We start from the raw sequence: 17,956 nt of genomic DNA, 5'->3' as shown, positions 1-17,956 counted from the left end.
AAACTGAGCTAAAATAAAAATCAAAGACACCATACCTTTTATGTATGTGTCCAGAAGATCAAGGCTATAATCACTTCCAGTGCCTTTTTTTTTTTCTTTAAGTCATGACTGACAAAATCGCCTATTTTACTGGTTTTGTTAGGTCTCCAAAAAATCAGCATTTTTCCACTTTACACTTCATGTTTAGCAGGTACCAGATGAGCTCTGCTTTCCAGATCATGGCTTAGGAAAACGCTTCCTCCAGATTTGTTCTCAAGGGAAATAAAAAAGTACTTTTAGTTGTAAGCAGTCATGTCTTCTACAAGAGAGGGAAGGAAAAAAAAAAACAATCCCAAACTCAACTGGGCATTTTGTTTGAACCCAAAAATCTTCAGTCAGATCATAAAACTTCAAACCATTATTACTAGAGATCAATTATTCAAGTATAAAGACATTTGCTATTAAAACATCATGGATGACGTATGTTCCATTTGATGTCTGCATTTTAAAAAACCCTAACTAAATTTTGCTTTTGTATTAAAACATCTATTTAGAAACTGAGATGGTTCAAATTCCATTCCCCTAGTGTATAACAACTAACTATAGCTTCCAAACAGGGACCAAACACCACTACGTTCTATTTATATGCACACAATTTATTTAAATTAAGACTGCAGTCAGGTGCTGCCAGAGGGTCCAATGTTCTTGCTGCCACTCAAGGTGAGGAAAAAAAAGCAATCCATACTGGCAACAGCTGATGCTACATTAGAACAGAAAGCTGCAGTGTCAACTGCTCTAAGATGGTCCCATAATCGGAATAACACTCTGTAGCATCACAAACCTTTCTCTCCCACCCTCCCAAAACCTGACACATTTTGACGCAGGCATACATTTTTGACCAACAGATCTATGGTGTGTACAAGTAGAAGACTTAAAAATGTACTTTTTTCCAATAGAGTCTCTAGTAATCTCTCAGCGAGTGTTTACATTTGTCATGAACTTTGCATATACAGCATTTTTTTGCAGAGTACTGGATAGATATTCTGTCAATGTCTCCTGTAGTAAAACATTTGAATCCACGCATAGAAGAACTGTATTTAATGTTCATGTTTACATAAAGCACTTAACAAAAACAGAGTAGAATTTAATGCTTAGAGACCATCTTTGAATGCTTTCAGTAGCAGGTCGGCTGCCAGTCCAGGAGACAGGACACCACTAAGAACTTTTTCTTCTAGAAGTGGAATCTTATCCTTGACTGCCAAGTGACTCCGGAAATGTTCCAACATATTTTCTTGGATGAGATTCCACATCCACACTTTCTGCTGTTTCCGTCGTTTGGCAATCAACTCACCACTTGTGAGCATGAGGTCACGAAATTCTGTCATTTTATCCCACATATCTGAGATACCTTCTCCGGTTTTGGCAGAGATGCGCATTACCTGTTGAATTCAGAAGAATTTTTAAAGCCAAGTAACTACTGGGCTTGAAGGTTCAACTATTGCATCTGGTAGATTGTATGAAAATTAAGAAATGCATAAGGCAAGCTTACTTCAATCCACTCACTTCATGAAGCTCTAAGCAGTTTTGTGCTACTTACCTTTTTTTAAAAAAAAAAAAAAAAATCTCAAAATTGGTATTCTACCAACTATAGGTGGACCCTGAGATCCATAGTATTTGGGATGAATAGGCCTCGTCCAACTGCTTGTATAATGCGTGAGAATCATTTTTAATGAGTTCTTTTGCTAAAAGGTACAGTGTTGCCAAGTTACTTAAATGCAGAGTTAATAATATTCTGGTAGATATACTCTAGGAGCTACTCTTTTACACTTAAAATATTCCAGAAAGGAGGTATTTCAACTATTTTTTGCTTTTGCTTCCCAGACTAGGAATTCATTTTGCCAAAAATATTTCAGGCATCCAACACGATGGAACAGTTTATTTTAAAAAAGTCTCTCTTTCCCCCATCTAATGGATGGGATACAGCCTCTACACATCAATGTTTTCTTTCTTCCAGTTGTCAGACACCGCCATCACTGAAAGACAGATTTCTGATAATCTGTTTAATTCACTGGTCTCAAACAGTTCTTTTGGGTCACGTTTATCAGATGTGACCTCTCATCAGGTCTAGAAACAAGAATTACAAAATGATGGCTAAGGCTCAAGCAGCCTAGCTGATTAAACTTAATTCAATGGGTCAATTTTAATACCAGGGTAGAGCAAACCTCCTTTATACATACACGTATATAAATGAGCGAGAGCATGTGTGCTTATTCTATATACATATACTAAAAATGAGCACTGAATCTTTTCCTTAATAATTTACCATAACCTTTTAATAGATGGAATACCGCATCAAAATTAAAGGCCCACATGATGAGAATTCCAGTAATATAGACATTGCATACACAGCAGATGAGGTTCTGGCCCAAGAACTATTATGTGAGAAATTTAAAAAAAAGTAAAGCAATAAAAGAAACACATGAACAAATGAAAGAACAAAGATAGGCTTCAGAGTGATAAAAGAGGGAGAAATAGCTTATGGGATATTTTAAGATATGCATAGTTTACGAAAAGCAAGACAAGTTTGTACCACTACTGATGTTAGCAATAGGTCTGCTAGTACTGAGACTGTAGCTCAGGGCAGAAATCATGGGGAGCAGGAGTGGTTTTGCACAATGTTTCATGTGGCACACCTTGAGATCAGAGGTAAAACACAAACTGTAGCAATCAACTCTTTAGCAGTGTGTAAAACTGAACAATAGAACTGAAATTTTTATAAAAGAGCCCAGGGAGACTGGAGTCTAGTATAGCTATATGAGATGATAACAATCCTAACTCATTCACCATTTTTTGGGGGTGGTGGTGGTGGTGCGTGTGTACAAACAAACAAAAAACCAAACAAAAAAACCCAAAACACTAACAAAAACACACCAACAAAACCCAAACAAAACAACAACAACAAAAAAATCAACCCACAGTGAAGTGTACAAACCTTTGGTCTCCAAACCTTTGAACGTTTGCGAAGCAGCTTCATAGCACTAACGTATTCAGCTTGTATTCTCCGTGCAGGCACAACTAAATCACCATCAGCTTTATTTATAGCAACTAGATCTGCCATCTCAATTATACCCCGTTTGATACCCTAAATGGAACACAGAGAGAAATCATGGATGCGCGGAAAGACTGTGACATGCTGATTTATCACAGAAAGCAGGTCAAAATGTTTTATTCATTTCTGGTGGGTCCTGCTGACTTTTTTGTGTGTGTATGTGCTAGTCACGCAACAGTAGTACCAACAGCCTCTATCATTACTAGTTATTACTCTACTTTGACATGAGAAAACTAAATATGGATATCAGAGTTTACATGATAACCTATGTCATGTGTAGAGACTTAAGTTTAACCAAAACATGACCAAGTCTGCAAACATATTTATATTGATTTCTGTTTTCCTATAATACAAAGCCACTCCCCAAAATCACATATAACAAGTAAATAGGCCAAAGTAAGTCAGAGAGTATAAGAATTTTACATCCTAATACTTCCAAAATCAGGGTGGGGAGGGAATATTGGATCCTAACTATGCAATAAATTGATAAGACACTGAAAAGACTTCAATAGTAGCAATGTAATTTACAAAACGCTATCAATACGGATTTTCTGCAGAAACAGATACTACATCTTGGATTTAAGTTTCTTTCTAGTCCTAGGTAATACTTAAGAGAAACTGAAAAATACCTGTAATTCATCTCCACCAGCAGGTGGTAGCAGCAATATAAACATATCAACCATATCAGCCACAGCAAATTCTGACTGTCCCACACCTAAAAAATTAAATTCAGAGTTCACTGGTTATTGCTAACTTTCAGTCTCATTAATGACAGAAATTATGGCAGATCCCAGTATCAAACCATGAACAAATCCCACTAACAAACAAAGACAACAGGAAACATAACAGATTTTACAAAACAGTGTTTTTACAAAATGTACAGAACTAGAAAATTGACAGAATGGGCATTAATTTTCAACCATTAACCATGTATGAAAGCATGAGCAAAATCAAGGATGAAAGTACGTAGTCAGTAACATACCTTATTGAGAGATCACAACAGGATAACTAAAAGACAACCCTAAGCACATACCTACTGTTTCCACAAGAACAACATTGTAGCCTCCTCCTTCACACAGCAGAATAGCTTCATTTGTAGTCCTTGTTACACCTCCCAGTGTCCCTCTGGTTGGAGACGGTCTGATGTATGCATTCATGTCTCTTGACAACTCAGTCATCCGTGTTTTATCACCCAATAGAGAACCTTAAATGTTTAATGTTAAATTATTTCAAAAGTGCAAACCAGCCAAACTTCCCCCTCTCCTCCCAAAATAAAAGAGTGAAAAAAGACAGATCTCTTGGACCATGTCAGTCAAATAAGAATAGCCCAATAATAGTTGCTCAAGACTTTGCTGAGGACTAGGAAGTTACTGCCTGGTTCTTCTGCCTATCAGAAGCTAGAAAGGCCAGATAAGCAGACCTTACTGCTACCAAATATGAAGAATTTGTTCTAGGTCAGAATGAATTCTGCAATTCCTGAATGGCTTTTTGAGGCCTATACACAGCAGGCCACACAATTAAATCTTTGCTGTTTCTGTCCAAAGGGACAAATCTCTGCCTTTCAATTCTAGTATTTGTTGATGGCGAGCTGTTTTGCTTTTAAGAAAGCTGATACGCATCCCTCGTACAAACTTTAAATTGGATTCAGTAAGATCTGCACACATGATGCACATTCCAAATGATGAGATATGCTGATGCAGTCTTGCCATTGGATTTTGCTATTCTATTGATGTGACTTGAATGCATGTATTCAAGAATATGGTCTTTCTCAGCTCCAGGTCATTGCAATGCTAAAGGTTTTTTCTTTTTAAATAGTTACACATTGCAACATCTTCTCTGACAGTGTAGAAGCTGGAAAAAGGAATGAAAGGCAGCTACCCATTAGAAAAAGATCAAAATCAAGATTCTGCTATTTATGTCAGAGATACCACTAATCAAGCATGGTCAGCCTACCATTTCCCTACAATTTTATATTTCAGTGACAGCCACACAACTTTGATGAACTTCAAATTTAGAAAAAAAAAAAAACACAATCATGCTACAAGTCAGAGAAATGGTCAATAATACTGCATCAGGAGACCTTGAAACCATTATGGTCAACAGAAATCCGAAAATTCCTATTGAGAAGAACTAACAAATATTCTAAAATCCAATCTGATCTACGTGTTCAGATTGCAGCATCTTCTAAATAGTTTGAAATTAGCATATGCTTCGTGCCCAGTGATCAGCATCACCACTGTTGAATTGAAGCAGAAACAAATGCTGGAAATAAATAAATAATACAACTAGAGAGAGAAAACCACAGCTATCTAAGGTTTCAGACAAAAAAGTTGTAAAGCAACATTTGAACACTGGAAAAGAGGAAACCCGACAAACTCAGGACACTGATACATATTTCCCAATTTCATTTCACATGGGAAAAAAACCAAAAACTTAATACAATGTTTATTTTTAAAATTTTACTTTTATAGGCCTCTAAATAGGGGGGCCAATAGATACTCCTATAGTTGACAAGGAATTAGAAACCTGACTTAAACTCTAATTCACACTCACCACCACTTGTACTAGAGGAAGGGTCTACAGCCAACACAGACACTTTGTATTTTCTTTCTGTAAGCATTTTCCCAAAGCATTCTATGAAAGTAGATTTCCCAGCACCAGGAGGGCCAGACAACCCTAAATAATCATAATAGGAATAAAAAACAATTTTGTTAATCAAATAAATGATACATCACAAAACCACCATCTAAGTTGATAACAATTCATACTTCAGCACGACATCACAACAAAGGCAAATGAAAGATACGCCACAAATGATATACCCAACTAAGCAGTTGTAATTGACTAGCTGTACCAGCAAGTACCTTGCTTCACCCAACACAGCAATGCTCACTTCACCAGCCCTCATCCTACCCATATCAACATAACATTGGGTTTATCCAGCTTTATTTCCTCTCCTCCAAATGAATTTATCTATACTGACCTAATTTCAGAACTTTAAAAATATCATATCCTAAATATGTATTTTTCAAATTTCCTATTTATAAAAGACACACTCTAAAAGCAAAATCCCTTACCTTGAAGAGCTGTTATTTCAAAAAAATCAGGCAATTTCCTTACATGTCAAAGCACGCAAACTACAACTAACCTTGTTAACCTCCACCAGGTATTTTTTGCTCCCATGCCCAAGTTCTTGTTCTTACTACCTTCATATGCACACGAGAAACAACAGCTGGACATGACATATTTTAGTAGTACATCTCTTCACAAGGCAAAAATATTTTATAGTTTCCAAGATAACCAGGTTCAAGTCTCCACAGCTGAAAAGCAGGCTGCTTTAAAGTAAGGCCATAAAACAGGAGGGTACATATTTTTCCTTTTGTGGATTAATGAAGAGATTCGGGAAGTATTCAAGAAAACACCTTCTTTAGGAAAAGAACAGGTCTGATTAACTGCATACTTCCCTATCAAAGTGTAGGTAATAGCTATATCAATCTGCAAACTAGTTATGTAACATTTCAGCTTATAATATTTAAAAAAAAAAAACAAACCACAAATAACTGCCCCCCTCCCCACATCTTTTTCAAAAGTATTTTCCAGGTCAAACCATAATTCTACTGTACAATAGAAGTGATCTAGATTGGTTACAAACCACAAGAAACCAATGATCCAAGACTACAGACCACGATGCTGAAGAACAATAGTGATAACGAAAGGTGAGGACTTCAATTCTGTCAAAGCAACTACTGGACAGACATAAAAGGACTAACCCACTCTAAAGGCAAGTGGCTTTCCTTGATTTAACTTTTCTTGTTCCCTGTGGTAGGATAATACCTTCTGAAGGAGCACCTGGGCTATTTTCTTCTTCCTACTCTGAGTTGATTCTACAAGTGTGATAGCTTCTGCTAAACAGGCTCTATGACCCTGGATTAGTCCACTGTAAAGTCTGTCTACGAGTCTTTGTTCTCTGTCAGAAAGTCCCTCTATTTGCTGGTCAGGGGCCACTTTTTGACACAGCTCTCTCCTCAACCCATTTGATGAACATATCCATTTTGTACGATAGTGGTGCACTGGCGTAAGAGATTCAATGCAGAAGAAATCTGCTCTGGAAGTGAAGCGAAAGTTCATAAAGTAAGTTCTTCTATAGAAATAACAATGAGGGAATCTCAGCAGCAAAGAGGGGATCTTCATCTTGTTTGGAATTAAGAGTACCAGAGGTGTCAGTTCACTTCTGTCTGCAGACACCCTAAAGACAAAGAAAAACATTTTTACTTCCTTCAAAGCACTCGTAAGGCTCAAATGAAACCTACATACACAGGTAGTCGTCAGCTTTTATTTTATCCACACCTACCGTTTTAAAGAAAAAAAGATAGTTCCCTCTTCCCATAGAGAAAGAAAAAAAAAAAAAAACAGAACAAAAAGCAGCTATGGAATCTTCAGTTAGCATCTCTTTATTATCATATTTAATAAAAGTAAATATTTTTTTATAAGTAAGCAAATAAAAAGCACTTTCAAATAAGAACCCTAAAAATCCAGGAACAAACTAACCAAACCAGCCCTTCTGCTTAGTGAAATCGCTGTATGTTCTACTTTCACGGCTGCAGGGTTTTTAAAAACAATTATTCAGGATGAGTTTCTTGCACCTTATGCAGATAAAAAAAAAAGGGGGGGGGGGGGCAGGGAGCGGTCAAGTCACAAGAACACGATTTAAAAATAAACTCAAGGAGCTAAAAACTCCCCAGAGGACCGAGACAAAGCAGCCGCAGCACCAGGCACGAACACCGCGCTCTCCGAGCCTGCTCTGACCCACCTCAGCACGGCTAACACCCTCAAAAAGCTCGACCTAGGCGGAGCTCCCCCCAGGGCCCGCTAGGCCGCTCCTTCACAAGAGCCGCCCTCGCAGCTCCTTTCCGAAGCCTCCGGGGAAGAGGCTCACCCCGGCTGCCACGACGCGCTGCCGGCGGACAGGGCGGACCCCACCGCCACCGAGAGCCCGGACGGCCCTAGTGTCGGCTCACGGCGCGATCGCCTCAGATCGGGGCCGACCGTCGGGGGTCCCCCGCCCGCCCCTGCGCCGGCGCCTGCCGCCGGAAGTGACGCCACCACGCTCAGCCGGAAGCCGCCGGGAGCGAGGGGGCCCTGCTCAGCAGGGGAAGGGGCAAGGTGGGTGGCGGGGCCTCCCGAGTCCTGCGGACTCCATCCGGAGCCCCCGCCACCCTCCTTGCCTTTAGCCAAGCATCCCGGGATTCTCATACACAGAGAACTGACCCGTCCGCTCGGCAGAGTGGAGAAAACGTGGAATGCCGCAGCGGGAAGAGACAAAAATTCCCATTTCACAACAGTCCTGTGCAGTCTATTCTGTTATTCATCGGGGTTAGCGCGTATGGCTGTCATCTCTGCCTGAAACAAGTTTTCTAAGGCTCTCTTTCTGTGCTTAAACCGAGGTCGCACGTCCCCAGTATTACTGTAATGATGGCGGCAACAACAAAAAAAAGCCATTCTGCCGCGGTTTCGTCACAGATCAATCCTGCGTTTTAGTACTCTTGGCCCAGATCGTCGATCCCGCCTTTTAATCCAATTTGTGTGCTTTTGTCTTGCACACGTTTGTTGCTGGACCTTGGTGCAAGAACTAGGTGAAAGGGTACACAAAATCACATGTTCTGTCAATGTTGAAGAGTGAACTGTTCCAAGTTCTCCACCTCTGATAATCTTTTGGACTGGTTTAAAAGGAATGAGATTAAATTGGGCATTCAGCAGCTAAACCCAAAACTTCTGCTATTTTATACAGTTCATCAATTGCACTGCCAATCTGGTATGACCCTGAACAAGCGTGTATGTGTTTTAGGGTAGTCTTCCTACAAGAACTGTTGCAAGACCTTGCACGCTGGTGACATGTGGAAATCGAAATTATTCAAGTCACTTCTCCCCCCGCCCCCCGCCTTTCCCCTCAACTCTGTTATTCAACAAGTTTGCTTTTCTCTATAGTCCTTGAATGTGAGATATGACAGGAAGACTTCCTATTGTGCTGTCAATTATATACACCCCTTCTTTCAATATTCTGGAATTGAGATTACGCAGGTCTCCTAGAACTGTGCATTCTTCTACCATTGCTGATTTTATGTTACTCTAACCTCATCCAAAACAGGCAAAATATTTCCTTAGAAGCTAGACCATATCTAGAGTCTCCTCAATCTACATGCTGTCATATTACACAGTGCTCATGTTTCCCCCATGGTCTTTTAATGTATGCGAGCAAACATGTATTTTTTTGGCCTTTATTACACACAGCCCAGTGAATTTTGGTCAGACATTGTTTTTGTGCTTCCTAATTTTCAACATAGGGACTTCTCTTGGCTCATGTGTTCCTTTACCCGGTCATTATTAATTCACTTAACATCCTAGCTGAGGTATTCGGGAGGGTACTTCAGGAGCTTTCCACATCATCCTCTTTGTTTCTTTTTATTTACTTATTTGGGGGTGTTGTTTGCAGGCCCTTTTTAGTTTCAAATTTAAGTCATCTTCCTTTTAGTGTTCTCTCTGCTGCTTTTCCCCTGAGGCATCAGAAGAGTAAAAACGTGCATCCCATAGTTACTCCATCACAGTCTACAAACTTGTCCAAGATTTAAGGAAAATGATCTGTTTTAATCTCCTTGCTGCAAATCTACCCCAGATGTTACAGAAAACGGTGCTGCTGGTTACACATGAAATGGCAGTCTTACTTCTGAGCCAATACTAAAATCAAACATCCTGTAAAGTGTTATAAAGCATCGTGCCATGGAGTAAGGGTGCGGAGAGGGAAAAATCTTCAGACAAAATGTGCAACTGAATCCGAATCATTATAAAATAATAGAAAAAGACCCTTCTGTAACTCCTCACAGGAGAAACAGTAATACCTTTAGCATTTCTGCCAGATCCCACCATGCAAATTTACATTGCGTCTAACCGGCTTCCCCTTGCAGTTTTAGTTGGATTCATTCGTTCTTCTTTCTCTGGCAGCACTCCGATTTCCCTGCTCTGCTCACCTCCTCTTTAAGAAGTCCCACTAAATTTAGACAAAGTATTCCTTCTGCCTCATCTTAAAAGATAATTGGACACCTGAAATAAAAACAATAGGAAGCATATTTACAACTTAAGGTTGCCCGTTTAAATGCAACATTAGCCCTGGCCTCAGGTTTTGCATTCCTGACTCAGGTAAGGAAACAGCACAAAAGAAGCAAATCTCCCCAAAGGCGCATTAACAACTACACAGACACATGTTCACTGCATACGGGCATTGGAAGGTTTTACTACAAAGGGCAGGACAGAGCAGCAAGTCAGGTCCTTGGCTGGGTCTGGAGACAAGAGCCTCACCACAGCTTTCCATGGTCAGCAACCTACAAAGAGGGGACAACTCCAACAGCTGAGCAGATTCACCGTACTCATGCTGGTAAGGAGCCATTAGGTTGTCAGAGCTGCTAGAGCTGCCTGAGGAAGCTGGAAAAAGAAAACGGCTCTTTGAGCTTTGGCTAGGACCCACAAAAGAGTATCTGAAGAAAGAAGAGGAAAAATGAATCCTAAACAACTATAGCTTATATTTGTGTAACATTTTTATAAACAAGGGGGATGAAATTTCTTCACAAAACCCTATAGCAGTGACTTCAACGTTTTCTTCTCAGTATGAACTGAGCTATGATTGCACATTAGTGAGAAACAACATCAGCCATTACAGGGAAGTTCTTTACTGCTTATGCACAGATTTTTTAACTGTTCATGATGAACTGCCTGATATAAAATGGCATATAAAAGGGACAGATAAAAAAGTATCTTTTCAGAGAGAAATTATCTATTCAGTAAATGTTCATGTTTCTTAGAAAATAAAACCAAAATTACTATACCAGCAAAACCCCCCAAACATTATTCATATAGACTACTGGTTGTAAAAGCAAGTTAAATAATGTTCTCCAAGACCGACTCGTTAAAAGTATAAACCTGGAAGGGCAAGTCACTTGCCAGTAAAATACTAATTTTTTTGTTGCAAATAAGAAAATAAAAGCTTGGCTTAAAGAGTATGTTTTTCTCCATGGCCACCAATGACTCATGATATCAAAATATTTCTCATGTAGTTCATTATGGCACAGCTGAAAAGGAAATCATTAATTGTCTCCTCCTGATTATTTTCAATACAGCAATGAAACCACAGCAAGTATATTAGTAAACATAAGATGTATAATACAATCTGACATTTGACTTTGACAAGGCACCCTTGTTCCCAGCTACTTTTTGCTTAAAGAAAGGCTTGATCGGCTGCAACTCCTAAGTTCTACAGGAATCGACAAAGACAGGAGCAAAGGATTGACACTTTCATGTGAATAAATACAATCCTCCTTCCCCCTACACCCCAGCATGCCAAATATTTATGAGGCTGGTATGAAATTAGCACAATCTTATACACCAATAATTGAATACCTTAGGTCACAAGCTGAAGCACACACTGGGGCAAGGAATGAATGATGAATGCATAATTCGGTTTACAACTTGAACATTAAGAGTAAAGACATAATCTTTCATGCATTCAAGTGTTCTCCCTCTATCTCCAGCAGCATTGGTACTCAGAGGTCTCTGTCTCAACATCCCTGTACAGAGAGCTTCACAAGCAGGTGAAAACCACAATTGGTGGAAATGAGATAGTGGGTAGAATTGTCCACAGGAACAAAAGATCGCAGCAAAACATATCAAGACACATTTTCGGTTCCAGGATGACACTTATGGCCAAGATAAAGAGGAACACCAAGCCCATGATAAATCTGATAATCATGATTCAAGACTGAGATATAGGAGAACCTAAGTGTTTCCAATTTGAACAAACCCATGGTGTTTATAGGGAAGCCTGTTTCCTGGAGTCCACCTCAGCATCTTAAACATGAGGCTATCAATTATCACACAGGAAGTTTCTGTTTGCCTGGCGTGTATGTATGCGCATGCATGTTGTGTTTACTCTGCAACATGCCCACAAAAGCAAGGCTTTGGTGGTCTTATAATGCAAATTTGTTTAGCGATTTAAATGTCCCATTCTTCCAGGCAGCTGTAGCACATGGGAGTGAAAAAGGCAAAGAGGAAAGATTCTGCTAAAATTCAATGTTGTATGACCAACCCATCCGGAAACGTAGTAATACGACATTGGAAAAGTGTGGCAAGCTAACTTAGAAAGGGCTTGTTGAAAAGCATGTTGGATCATATTGTGTATTCTTGCTTTATACCACAAAATAAACACCTTTATGTTACTATACCCTACATTTACAAAGCCTATGCTAATGCTACAAAATATCGTGCCATAGAATTAAAAAGAAAAAAGAATCTTTAAATAAGAAAAAAAGGCAAGGAAAAAAAAAAACCAAACTCCAAAAAACAAAAGTTAATCGCAACTGATGCAGCTACATGGGGAAAATTAGCATACAGAATACAAAAAGCAGTAAAATATTTGTTTGTAGCACCAGCTAATAGGGGTCTAGAAGGGATATCGGGAATCTAAGTTGTGGTGTTTGTTTTTTTTTAACTAATTGCTTTCCAAATTAGGCCCGTGTTTAGAAAAGAACTCTGTTCCAACAGCAACCCCATCTCGATACATCACTATATTAAGTTGCAAGAAGCAAAGAAAAGCAAGAAGCACCAGCACTTCTCCTCCCCTAGTCCAAGTTCAGTTTCAGTTCTCTGAAAACTATAGTGTTTAGCACATAGAAATAAAATTGAGAAATCGTGTGACTCTTGCCTTCGGGATCACTTACTTCTTTTGGCCAGAAGGGGAAGCTAGCGCTACGTATTTTTGTCACACAGCTCGGATATATTGTGAACACAGAGGAATTCAGTATTACTTCATCATCACAATCATAAATCTACCCTGTTCGGCCATGGCAGACTTTTAACAACCTGAGGAACTTAAACACATGGAACATTTATTCAGAGTGCATTCAGTAGGCCTCAGAATGTAAAATATAAAAGTCACACCTCTGCCAGCACGAATTCCATCTCGGTTTTGTTTTGGAGAGTTACTCACGAAGACTAGCAGCAAGTGGCTGTAACCCTAATTAGCAGTCCTTTACAGGGAGTTTCTGACTTTCCAGCAGAATTTTGCTGTTGCCCTCTCTATGGTCATTGCAGTAAGTCAGGGATCTCTGTGTAACATAGGGCTTAGGTAGGAATGTCATCTTATTTCCCACCTAAACCAGAAACAAAATAAAAAGCAGAAATTTTAACCAGTAATTATGTTTCTCAATTCCTAGTGCTATTTCCTTCTCATGTAACAAGACCGATACCAGAACACAAGAAACAGATGCTGAGTACTTCAATGAGGATGTCAGTCACCAATAGCGGAGGTCTGACAGAAGGTTTTACATGCCCACTAGATCTTAAAAATGACCTAAGATGATGAGATAAGAAAAACTGATAGTGTTGCATTGAAAGTATTCAAGAAGGCCTCTTTTGTTGAAGTGTCTTTTCCTCACTACCATCTCTTTCTGCTGCTGGCCTTTTTGTACCTACTTATTCTAAAAACGACAGAATGAGTGCAGACTCGAAGGATGAGAACAGCAGAGTTACGTGGGGAATGAGAAGTTTCTTGAAGGGAAGAGATCTTGATTTTTGTCTTTAAAAAAAGCTTCTCATATTTTATACCACACACTGGTCTATAAAGATCTTTTTGTTAAAAGACCAACACCTTTAACCAAACAAAACAAACAAACAAGAAAATCAGAGCTCAAGTCAGAGCTCAGCTCTTAAACCACATTTCAGAATCCCATCAATGACATTTCATCTCTTCTGTGTTACTGTTCAACTGAAGGAAGAGTAAGCAGTCATTCGAATCCTCACTTACTTTAGCTGGTATTCTGGAAAAACAGCATTTCATGAGTTAAAGCCTCCATCTAATTGTGGAAAGCATAAAAATTCTGATGTCATCTTAGAGTGAATCCACTCTTATAACTAAGCCTATGACAAGAATAAAAATGGCATCAACAATCTGTTTTAATGACACTGTTTGTATCATTTCCAATTACAGAAGTAACATTTCTCCAAAGTCATTAGTGCCCTGCCATTATAGCTGTCACCGTTTCTCCAGTCTTGCTGCTCTGAGCGCAAAGACTCAGGGTAGGTTCCTGTTAGGAATATTAATAAGCCTCAGGAGAAGCTCTTTTCCAGATGGTCTCATATGAGGCATTCATACTCCAGCCATTCCCAATAAAGGTTAAATGCTATTAGCAGACCACGCTCTCCAGCAGAAAGTGAGGTTTGTCACTAGGATAGCTCTGCAAATCACTACATTTTTTAGCTGTAACTCATCTTCACTTTAAGTATGTAGGCATATGGAACAAGGAGAAGAGGAGAAAAAATATTCTTGTTTGGTTTATATTAAATCAGTATGTCTCAACAGGCATGAAAATATGCTCAAGCAACAAAGGGATCCTCAACATGAGCATCTCTGACAGAATTCAGTTCTTAAATGTTCAGACAAAGCCCTAAAAACTCAGTCACAGCACAGAGCAGGAAAGCACCTAAGAAACCATCAAGGACACCTGCGCTACTCCCAATATGCAATTTTCTAACCTGTCATTAACCATTTCCAATGACCAATTCTCCAAAACCTATCCAGATAACTTGTTACAGTGTTTTACTATCTCTACTGATAGAAATTTCTCCCCCTGCCCCCAGTATTAAACTAAATTTCATTCTCTGCAATTGAAGCCTGCTATTTCTTGTCCCATTTCCCATGAAGTACAGAAAAGTGATTTAAATTCTTCCTCCTCAGCGTAGCTTTTTATGCATGTGTCCAGACCTGCAGGTTTGTTGCAAAAATGTGAGTACAAGCCAAAATAGGTCAACTAGAACCACTAAGGATGCTCTTTCCTATCTAGTCCCTATATTCACACAGTTGTTTATTCTTGTTTCAATGTTGGATATCACATTTGTCCCAATTAAATAGCAAGCTATTTTTTCAGTTACAGTTACCCATCTCAGTACCTCAAGGAGTCAACACAAGAAGAAGAAAAGCTGGCCTTCATTTCTCATTTTGCTGGTCTTTGCTACAATTAATTAAAAAACAAACCAAAACAGAAAAACACACCAAACAAACAAAAAAAAAAACAAACACAAAGCTTTTCTCCCTTCTCACCGTCCACAAATTTCTACTTACTTTTAACATCAGAAATTGTCCATATTTTTTCCTAGAAATCTGTATGGCATATGTTTTATCATTGTCACATCAGAGAAGCTAGAAACACCCGCAAAAGTTCACTAGTCAAAGCCCTTATTCTACAGGACAGGGACATTCCAGTAGTCTATGTAAAATTAACAGGGCAGATCACAAAGATAATGGCACATCTAAACAGTTAAATCTGATTTGGTTTTGTTAACATAGTATTCAATGCCAAGACAGGTGGTAGAAAGAGCTCCTTACCCATAAAATACAAAGTCCCCAATCTCTTCAGTTAAGAGCAGAGACAGAGGCCACTGATCAGAATCTTCAAAAAATTCCAACTAAACAAGTACAACCCTATTCTGATATTCTTTAGTAAGCAGAGCAGAACTGTATCTGGAGGGGGAAAAAAAAATAAAAATCAAACCTCATTTATATGTCACAAATCCATTCCTCTGACCTTTTCATTTAATTTTAAATCATATTTATTTACCATTAGATTTTAGAACAAAACTTTTCATAAATAACGACAGTAACACAGTGAGCATAGTGAGCTCTGATAGGCAGTTTCCTCACTTGATTCTCCCACTATGTATACAAACACTCCTAGATTACTTAATGAAGACTGCAGTGTCTCAGAAGCTCAGACAATAGGGCAGCATGTATTTTAGTGAAGGTTATTTCTGAAAAGTTTATGGTTGGCCTTTCTGGAGGAAGACTACAAGTACAGACCTAATGCTAGTTATCTAACCACATACTTTATTAATTCATACATTCTAAATGACAAAGACCACATTTTAAAGTGTGACCTGCAAAATAAAACTCTTTGTCCCTTGTGATCTATCAAAAAGGTGACAGAACATGCATTATTTCCATTGAAAAAAGAGGAAAAGGGAAAAAAAAATTACCATGCAACTGTTGAAGGGTGTTCCCCCCTCCTTTTTTTTTTTTTTTTTTTTTTTTTTTTTTAAAACAGTGACTCTCAGATGCTTGTTGGATAAGTATTTCAACACTTTAAGTAAGAACAGTAAATACTTACAAAAAAACCCCACCCTTTCCTTGTAAGAGTTTTAGTTTAAAAAGGTATCAAAGAAACAGAGTCAAAAAAGAAAAGGCAAGAACAAAAAGTTTCATCCAAGGGAACTACCTTTGCTACTTTGCTTAATTAATCTGTTCTGAAGACTAATCTGGACATTCCACATGACCAACTTCCAAGGGATACAAAATTTAAGATTTTTGGCTCAATTATGTGTGTAAGAGTCCTGGAATTAGGCCAACTTTTTCCTCCCCTCATTGCTCATTCTCACAAGAGCCTTATGAAAACATCACAAGACGATGAATATACCAGGATTCCCAGAAAAATATGATGGAACCCCACTCTATTTCTAGTGGGGTGACAATCACTAAAGACAAGCTCACTAAAGGCGAACATTTTGTATGAAATACATACATATATAATTAGAAAACAAAACCATTTGGCTAAGCACTCATCCTATTAAAAAGGCTTGGAAACCACAGACTGGAAATGCTGTTGCAAAATGCAATTCTGAGATGTACTAAGAGAAGTGTTACAAGAAAGAAATGAAGTCATCATTTCACCTTACTCATCTCTCCACTCAATAGCTTTGAAGTATTGGTGAGGCCTCAAATAGACTACAGCGCTCACTTTCAGGCACCTTACTAGAAGAGACGTAAGCAAACTGGAACCCAGAAGAAAACTTCACTAAGTACATTTAAAAGTGGGGAAAAAAAAAGCAAAGAATTTAAAAAATGAGGTTTTTGATACGAGGAGAACTGGAAAAGTAGGGGAAGCAGTGGGAACATACCTTTCTTCAAGACATAAGGCGTTATGAAGATGACAGTGAGTGATTTGCTGCGTCCCTATCAAAAGCAGACTAAGAAGTAATCCGTCTCATTCGTAGGAAGGCAAATTTAAACCAACTCGTAGAAGAAACTTTCTAACTACAAAGGTGATTAAGAACTGGGACAGGGTAAATAGGGAGACTGCAAAACACCTTCCATTTGAGTTTCACTCAATCCCTATACAAAGTCCCTCCATCCATGCCATATACCACCTGAACGCATGCACAATGCAGCCAGCCCATCACCTGACTGGTGTTTACTGCTCTTCTGCACATGCATAACACGTACGAGGCTCAAATATGCTTCAGATGCAGAATTACTAAAAGAATTCCTCGCAAATCTTTATGCACCCAAAGCATTGGTTTAACTTTTTAAAGTATTTTCCCTGCCCTCATAGCCCTCAGGCTTTTAGATTGATCTATTTAGAGGCCAAAATTCATACTTCCTCTGAAGAACACAGCATCTGTTCCACTGTGAGATCTCCCCCTGTTGCTGGGTCAACTTTAGCCAGAAGAAAACTACATGGAGCAAGTCCCTCCAGATTTTTCTCTTTCCTCTCGAAAGACCTACAGAGGCAGAATTCATGTGGGGGAGCTGGCAGGGAAGGAAGCGAAGCAGATCCCTGTACTCCTCCCTCCCCAAATAGCACTTTCCTTTGCAAAGTGACTAAAGGGAGCAAATGCCATGCACAACAAACCCACATTGAGCAAAGTAAATCACTATTTTCTATTCTCAGAGGGTCTTATGGAAAACAGCATCTTTGAGAATTGCCTTCTCTAAAGAAAGGGAATGTAAAATTTAATTCCAATAACAGAATCTGTACCTTAGTAGTGAACCAGCAA

The 17,956-nt window shown here is 38.9% G+C and overlaps 1 protein-coding gene across 1 annotated transcript; it reads right to left on the bottom strand.

Moving 5' to 3' along the window:
- Positions 1 to 625: 625 nt before the first annotated feature.
- On the bottom strand, positions 626 to 7,476 carry MMAA (metabolism of cobalamin associated A). Its single transcript, XM_082482541.1, has 7 exons — positions 7,440 to 7,476; positions 6,859 to 7,334; positions 5,642 to 5,764; positions 4,122 to 4,292; positions 3,718 to 3,803; positions 2,972 to 3,121; positions 626 to 1,418 (listed from the first exon to the last, which is right to left on the bottom strand). Exons 2-7 carry the CDS (start codon positions 7,277 to 7,279, stop codon positions 1,131 to 1,133), a joined length of 1,239 nt encoding a protein of 412 aa, XP_082338667.1. The 5' UTR covers positions 7,280 to 7,334; positions 7,440 to 7,476; the 3' UTR covers positions 626 to 1,130.
- Between the last annotated feature and the right edge of the window lie 10,480 nt (positions 7,477 to 17,956).

This window comes from Vanellus vanellus, assembly GCF_965231255.1.
Source record: "Vanellus vanellus genome assembly, chromosome: 4".
Classification (NCBI taxonomy): Eukaryota; Metazoa; Chordata; class Aves; order Charadriiformes; family Charadriidae; genus Vanellus; species Vanellus vanellus.
The sequence above is the reverse complement of the archived record's forward strand: the minus strand, read 5'-3'. Positions and strand labels throughout refer to the sequence as shown.

Bases quoted from the DNA above. Each gene is read 5' to 3' on its own strand.
- MMAA (XM_082482541.1), bottom strand. From the start codon at position 7,279: ATGAAGATCCCCTCTTTGCTGCTGAGATTCCCTCATTGTTATTTCTAT. The intron at 5,765-6,858 runs GTTAGTCCTTTT...ATGATTATTTAG, and splicing joins GCCACTTGCCTTTAGAGTGG to GGTTGTCTGGCCCTCCTGGT. The intron at 3,122-3,717 runs GTATTTTTCAGT...TGTTCCATTTAG, and splicing joins CTGGTGGAGATGAATTACAG to GGTATCAAACGGGGTATAAT.